This window comes from Pyxicephalus adspersus, chromosome 1, assembly GCF_032062135.1.
Source record: "Pyxicephalus adspersus chromosome 1, UCB_Pads_2.0, whole genome shotgun sequence".
In the NCBI taxonomy this organism is placed as follows: Eukaryota; Metazoa; Chordata; class Amphibia; order Anura; family Pyxicephalidae; genus Pyxicephalus; species Pyxicephalus adspersus.
In genome coordinates, this window is record NC_092858.1 from 80,135,194 (window position 1) to 80,143,191 (window position 7,998).

General features: G+C 35.0%; 1 protein-coding gene across 1 annotated transcript in view; it reads left to right on the forward strand.

The window, feature by feature from the left end:
• LOC140326798 (uncharacterized) overlaps positions 1 to 7,998 on the forward strand; it is a 222,399-nt gene that overhangs the window by 133,865 nt on the left and 80,536 nt on the right. The window contains 7 exon segments of the mRNA XM_072405754.1: positions 1,183 to 1,281; positions 1,387 to 1,565; positions 2,945 to 3,109; positions 4,169 to 4,328; positions 5,556 to 5,704; positions 7,371 to 7,588; positions 7,823 to 7,957. Coding sequence (XP_072261855.1) covers positions 1,183 to 1,281; positions 1,387 to 1,565; positions 2,945 to 3,109; positions 4,169 to 4,328; positions 5,556 to 5,704; positions 7,371 to 7,588; positions 7,823 to 7,957 — 1,105 coding nt within the window.

Below are 7,998 nucleotides of genomic sequence, written 5' to 3' on the forward strand. Positions count from 1 at the left end.
ATACTGGAAGCTGTTCATACTTACAAGAGCTACATAGAACTCTGATCATTGGTGCATTTTTGCTGACCACCTACTGTCACTCAGCCTACTCTAGTCATTATCTGCTATCAGCCATTTGCCAGTTTAGCCCAGTTTCATGATCACTTCACCTGCAGAAGTCCTAAGTGTGCTCACATGCCTTTCCCTACAGATTATGTTCAGATTATGTTATGATCTGTTCACATTCTTAGAAGCTTCTGCATCATCAGCCCTGGACACCTCATCTAATCATGACTCTGAATCTTTCCAATCAGTGCCTTACACAATTATCTTTGAAGTGCCCCAGTCTTCTGTTATTACACAATGATCAGAGATTATATCAGCTCCTAATGATGTATGTAGTGTGCTCTACTTTGAAACTAGATCATTATTAAATAATTCTGATATTCAGTTTTTTTTAGAGCCCCAGAGACCACAAAAATCTACCTGTTGCATTAGCTTTTTTAGGTCTTACTTTATGGAGATTGAAAATACTTTAAAATACCTTTAAAATCAAAGACTTGTTGGCCTTGTTGAAATTTTTTTTTAAGGAATTTGCTAAATTGTGGTCTAATCCCATTGTGGTTACAGCAGTCACTCACCATAACAAGAAGAGCACTTTTGTGGTAGAGAATATACCTGGATGTTTCAAGTCTCTACAGATGAGCAGTTGAAAGTCTTTAACTCCCTGTAGGTTGAGTCTTGAATCTTTAGAAAAAATATGCTGGATTTTTTCATTGGTTGGATGCAGGTTGGGCCACTGTTTTGCTACGAAAAGATTTGTGTATCTTCTTAAAGCAGGGTTCAATCCGTTAGTCATTGAGCTGACCTTCTGTTGCATAAGAATTGGGGTCTTGTTGATGGTCTTCTGTGATAAAGTTTGTATTGTCCTGTTTCTCTGCAGATGGCATGTTTTCTCCATTTGTTGTTCAAGTAACTTCAATTTAAGTATTTATGAGCAGTCTGAATTTTTCATATGGAAACAGCAGTCTTTTGGCTCACATGGGAATTTGTCACCTTCTGACTTTTGGAGGCTCCTCCTGCTAGATTCTAGCATTTGGATATTGACAGGAGACATTGGTGTTTGGTTGGCTCCAGATTTCCAGAGGTGTTTCCTCTCCAAGTACTCAATCAGAAGTTTAAAAATTGTGTCTTATTCATCAGTTTTCCCATCCAAGTTTATTGTGCTATAGCCTTAGCGATGTTGGACATGACCAAATTAGAGAATAAGGAGCACTTCAAGAGAGTGCTCTCACGAGATAAGTGACATTATTCAGCTTTGCAGATGGAGGTTAGGGAAATGATCACTAAAAAGCACACAGTTTATTGCTCATAAAACAGCTATAGCCCTTGGCTGCGTTTTTAAAGATGTGTAATAAGGATATGGTATGTGTCACTGCATATTCTTTTCCTGGTAATTTCTGTCCATATTTGTTCTTACCTGTTCTTTTTAGGTCGTGTGATTGAATTCTATTTAATATTCCCCAATGATTCTCCTGTGGAAAGTCACAAGAACAGTAGTGATACAAACACCATAAAAACAGAAGGTATTTATTAATCTTCCAAAGTTTTTACTGCAAAGCAATTCTATTAGTTCTGTATAGGATTTGAGGCAGCTGCATCCTGTAAAAGAATAAATACTTATCTTTACTATAAAATATTTTCTTTACATTGAGTCCATTCTTTACTTGGCATCAATGCATTTGGACATTTAGGATATGTCAGTTAGTGCTCCTTGGTGTTGTAGTGGTCATGGATTCATGCCATTCTGGAATTATTATAAAAAAAACCTTAAAAATACTTAACAAGTTGCAACGTCACAGAAATGTACAAAACAGATTGTGTTGGAGTCCTCATTAACAAGGATAATAATATAAAATGTTAATTTCTGACATTTAAACCCAAACTCTAGGCAGATGGAAAGTTGCACAGATTGAAATACATACAGTACATGTGACCTGTTGTACCTGTCAAAGGGCCAATATTGTTACCTTCCTTAACTCCCATTCAGTCATATAGTTTATCCACTGGCCCTCCCTTAGCTTGCCTGCCTGCCTATGGAGAAGTGCCACACTAGGGCCTGCACCTCTGGGGAAGTGAGCGATACCTTTCTATAAACATTTAAATCAATCACTCCTTATACAATTTAGATTTGAAATAACCATGTAGTGCATAGGTCTACCTAAACAATCTATTTAGTTTATATTTGGTTGGGTATTTCAGTTTTGGACATACCTTGATGAAAAAAAAAATGTTTGGTTAATTTATATCCTGTTGACAACAGTGAAGTTATCTGGTGGAAACAAGTATATTTTTATATTACCATAATAAACACAGCCATATGTATCCTGCTTTTTCTTCTCAGTTGTTCAGTAATGTGAAATACACAATTATCACAACACATAGTACACACAAGAACTACAGTGTATAGATTTTGTCTAAAAGAATAGACAAAACTAGTATTTTTTCCTTTTCTGGGGCCATAGTCCCCAACATAGTATTAAAAAAAATATATTGTGCCTAATAAATGATGATAAATGAAAGTTATATCATATAATACTATAAAAGTAAAGGTAAAAAATCTAGGAACATGACTGTTGGTACTAAGTCCTGGCCCTGTCATTCAGCAGTCCAGTGGAGTCTCTTCTCCCCACTTATCAGTATACAGTTAAATGACATGTGGTAGAACTTACCATTGACTTGGGGCACCTGATTTATTAATGCTCTCCAAGGATAGAGAGGATACACTTTCATCAGTGAAGTTGGGTGATCCAGCAAACCTGGAATGGATCTGTAGTAGCAGTAGGATAAGTCTGGCTTAGACCTAAAACACCTAACAAAACAAAACTTTAGATCCATTTTTTCTAGTTTCCTTTATATATAGAAATATTAATATATTATTTAATGCTGTGATTTCTTTCAATAGAACTAGACAATGATGACAAAATTACAAGGACAACTACAATTCAAGAAGAAAGCAACTTATCTTCCTTTTTACCTGTCATTACTGAGGATCTCTACATGGACTATATTAAGGCTTTAATAATGAGAATTGTAAACATGGATGAAGTTCAAAAATGGTCAGGAAAAGGTAAATCCTCGGATATCTAGATATACTGGTAAAAATGCTTTAATTTTTAAGATACTTTAGGTTTCAGATTTTTTAGTTAATATTTTTAATTACTTCATGTTTTTTTAATCTTATACTTTTTAAAATGTGTTTGCTATATATAATAATTAGATTTTTAGCTAGTATGACAAATATCTGATTGTCTCTAGGATTACTTTTGAATTTATGCTATCAGATGTTTTCAGATGCATTTAATAGTGCACTTTAGGAACAATGTTGAAAACAAAATCTACAATTTTGGAACGTGTGTAATATAATTGAAAGGAATAAATCTTAATGTATATAAAATGCTCATTTGAAAAGTTGTTAAGTATTTATCTTTACTGGAAATAGTTTTGCATATATACTGTATTCCAAGCATTATACCTTGTGATGCTTATAAAAGAAAAAGACTATAGCTTTGCACATGTATCCGACCCTTTAAGTTTAGTGTTTACCATATTTTTAATGTTGATTCCTAGGCTTCTTGATATCTGTACATAGAGTACAATAGGCCCAATGCTGAGAATGATATCATACCAGATATAATTTTTTTACCCCCATTAGCCTAACTTTAAACTTGATCTAAACTGAAAAAACAAAAAAACAGAGTTACCAGAAGATAGAGCTAATTGACAAAAGAGATGTGTAAAACAATAAGCCCTGGCTCTTGGTAGCTATTTGTTTGATATACGTGTAGAGCTCTGCTCTATATGCAGCGACATTGCATACAGAGCCAGCCCAGGAGTTACATTGACAGTGGCTGTCCAATGGCCCAAGAATGTGAATATGGCAGCTTACTGGGTGTCAGCAGTGACAGGATCCTGGACCTGTTATTTTCCTATAGATTATATTAGTTTTAAAAATAATTTATTTTGTAGGTATTTATTTATTTAGAACATACTCAGTCTCCCCATATCATTACTGCTCCTGGCTCACCTTGTATTGGACAGGTGGTGACCTTGCAGCTGAGCTGGAATGCGAGTTTCAGAACTGTAATTGACTTTCAGCTCAATACAAATATGATTTGTGCTCCTGCAGATTGGACTCCTCAACAGATGGAGAATGCAGCTATACTTTCCTTTTCCTGGCAACGGCCTGCATTGCTAATAGATCCATGCTTTGAGGGAGAAACATGGATTCAAGATATCCTAGGGGCAACCTCAGAAAATCTATTCTCTTCCATAAATCTACAGGCAAGGTGAGTTGAAGTATATTTGGTACAGACTATTACTTTTTGAAATTATTGTGAAAAGAATTGTAAAAGATCTGCCAGCTCTAGCATCTGGATGTTTTCTAAGACTTCCTATGCTTAGCAAGTTGTCTAAATGTGTAAGTCTGTAAACAAATTCATTTTATTTATTCTCAAATTAGTGTATATAACAGGCAGTCTTAGGCAGCGAGGTCCTGCTCCCTCTTTCTCCCCCCTCCCCTCTCCATAGAGCAGAACAGTGCTGTATGTACAGCGCTCATTGATGCACAGTGCAGTCCTTTGTCATTGGAAAGGATTGTGAAAGATCCTTTCCAACAACAATTATTGCAAATGTGTACTTAGCCATAGTGACATAAATTTTTCAATGAATAAACAAAACAAAAAAAAGTAACATAAACACAAAAATTTCCAATAAATAAAAATAAAACATTAACAAAATAAAAAACAAAAAGGGACAAAAAACATAACTAAGGATCAAGGATAATAGGGAAGATAACGATTCAGAATTTCTTGTTTTTTTAGTTACCTTCAAGTTTTCAGGGGTATACCTGACTAAAATGCATAGATGTGGAACATCTTCAAAGCCCCTTGTATCCAGAGACCATTTAATCCAACGTAGGCTTAAAGTGGAAATAAACCCAAAATTAAAAAAACACCCTTACCTTAAATCCCGCAGATCCATCGATCCATCTGGAGGTTTCTTTGTTTAGGTTTGTCTTTCCGCTATCCGTCTTTGGCTCAGCGCAGAGGAGGGCCGGGAGCTGATATCTTCTTCTCTCTTCTTTCCAGGTTCTTCTTCCTATGTCACCCGATTTCTCACCATGCTGGCACGAGATTGGGTGACATAGATGGTGAAAAAGATTGCCGATCTCACTGCACATATGTGAGATGGCAATTTTTATTGTTTATTTAAAGAAATGGCTCCTTCTGCGCATGCCCGAGATTAGGGCAGCCAGGAGCCCCGGGATGTGTGACGTAGGTATCCCGAGAGGCTTTGCACTCCATTCTTTCTTGATCACTGCCTGTGTGAAAAAAAAAATACAATTTTTACTTTAAATTTAAGAGTTGCCTACCCTTTTATGTAAAGTTTAGGTCTGCTTTAAGGGCAGGCGATTGAGTTTAAGAGCACTGTTTTTTATCCATGGCAGGAAGGAGGAGCTTTGTTTAGTACAAATCTTAATTTACCTATTTTTTTGTATTTTTGTATTCAATTAGGCAAAACAGCAGTGTTCTGGTTCCAATTGAAAAGAGCATCATATCTGGTGGCCCTCTGATTCTAAATAACTACTGTAATAAATGGGACGGCTTACTGATGCCACTTATTGACCACTGTTGTGCTGCTAATGATAAAAGCAGCCTACAAGGTATGTTATTCAGCATTGTGTTTGCTTCTGATATTTTAGATAACATGAAAATGTGACTAGCTCAAAAGTAGAAGGCAAAATACTAAAAGTTTACATTTTTTATTTACTTTTAAATATTATTGTTATTTGTAGTCCTGACTATTTTTAAATATAGAAGGAAGAAATATGTACAAATATGTGAATGTACATTTTATAGTAAATAAAGTATTATAGTGGTACTCTAATCTAAATACCCATTTCTGTACATACTATAAAACTCAATTCTCTATACTTATTTGTATCGTCATACCTATGTTAGATTTAATTGTGATATACATTGCACAATCTGCCAATACTGCAAATATCAGATACATATTTTGTATTTCGTCAAGTTGTTAGCAAGCTAATGTGAGTGACATAAAAACAGATACTCGCAAAGGATCTTGCCAGCAGAAAGCTATATCATCTTTAGAGAGAGATGGTTAGGGTTTGATAGGCTAGTATGTTTCACAATTTTCCAGATCAGTTGCCTTAATGTGCAATGATGCTAAAACTTTCAATGCTGTTTTGCTACTTTTTACAGTGTTTAGGCGGTTACAGATTGAGAGTAACATAATGAATTCAGTATTACAACTTCATCACATGTAATTTTCTTCAAGCTTTACAGTGTACTTATGAAGAGTTTGTAATGTTCAGCTGCATTTCTGTGATGTGATACTTTTTAAATCAAATCCAGGACATTGATTAGGGAGAACTGCAAAATGGTGTTTTTCTTTTGCCGTGATAGTACCATTAAATAGGATATTACAGTTCTAATAACCAGTTCAGCTGTCACCCATGTATACCTCTTGTGGACCAAAGTCATTTTTACATTTCTGTTATGAGACTATTGATGGGCTTATGGTGAAATTGCATTATAAAAAAAATGTTTTTTTTCTGTTTCTGGTACAGAGTTTTAGTTTTTCTAATTTTTAATGTAATTAAAAATACATTAACAAGCAAACCAAATGAAAAAAAGTTTTTATTTTTATGGCAAAAAGATTTAAAGGATTTAACAAAATCAGAGAACAAAAAGTTACTAGCGAAACTAGCATTAAAAATACTTTTTCACTTACCTTTTCTTGCTGAAAGTCTTCAATTAATGTACTTCTCTCATCCACTGAATCACGTGTTGCCGTGATTTCCATTTTCTTTCTGGCACCCTTGCTATGTCCCATGCCACCATCTTCTTTCTTCCAGGTTCTTAATGATTATGACCACACTCACGCTGTATGAAATGGGGTGACATGCCTTCCAACTATGCCTTCAAATGAGTGCAAATCTTACTCAGCACATGCATGAGATTATGCGCTGGTTCATTTACAGTTAAGGAATGTACTTGATCATGCAGTGTCCAATCGCAGGCATGCATAGAAGAAGCAGCCTACAGCCTCCTGGGATCTGTGACATAATTATCCCAGGAGGCTTTGGGTTTCCTTTTTTTACCACCATGGTAAATGCTTTATATAGATAATTCCATGCAAACCCAATTCTAATACAAACCAGACAGCCTAACCTTCATGCATTGGAAATATTTGTTTAAGAATACCTACTCTCCATTGCAAATAAGCAAAAATGACTAATCCATCATGTTAGGCAAACTGGTATATTTGTTTTATTTTACATAGATTTTATTTTCTTATTTCAGATACATGCTCAATTATATCCTTCAATGGACATAGACTTCTCTGTGCAGACCATTTCAGACTATACCTTACAGCTGATGAATTAGAACCCAGTCTTAACACTGAAATAAGTTGTGGTACAACTATTATTAATTATAATTTCTCTGAAGGAAGTTTGCTGGAATTGTTGCTGAGAAGAGTTTTTAAAAAATGCCAGCCTAATCTTTACAGAAAGTTAATGGTAAGTGTTCATGGTAGAAAAAAACAGAAATAAACACCTTTAAAACTAAAATGTCTTTGCTGTTGTTTTAACCTAATTGTGAAAAATGTCATATCACTTCCTTTCCATTTGGGTTCAAAAGAGCAATAGAGGGCTCTCTGGGGAACTCAGAGATAAATGAAAATCCATTCCCCGCTGTATCCAAGGCGATTGGATAGCCCTGTATGTAATGTAAGCACCTGATTTTATTTGCAGGAATCTGCCAACATTATCTTGGACCATCAAAGGAGCATTAAGGAGCTGGAAAAGAAAAGTAGAGAATGTTATATTTCTCTACAGTTTAACAATATGGACAGTGACATTATTGCTATTTCAGAGGAAAAGAAAAAAGTAAGTAGTGAGAGAAACAAAATAATGTAAGTCATGTTAAT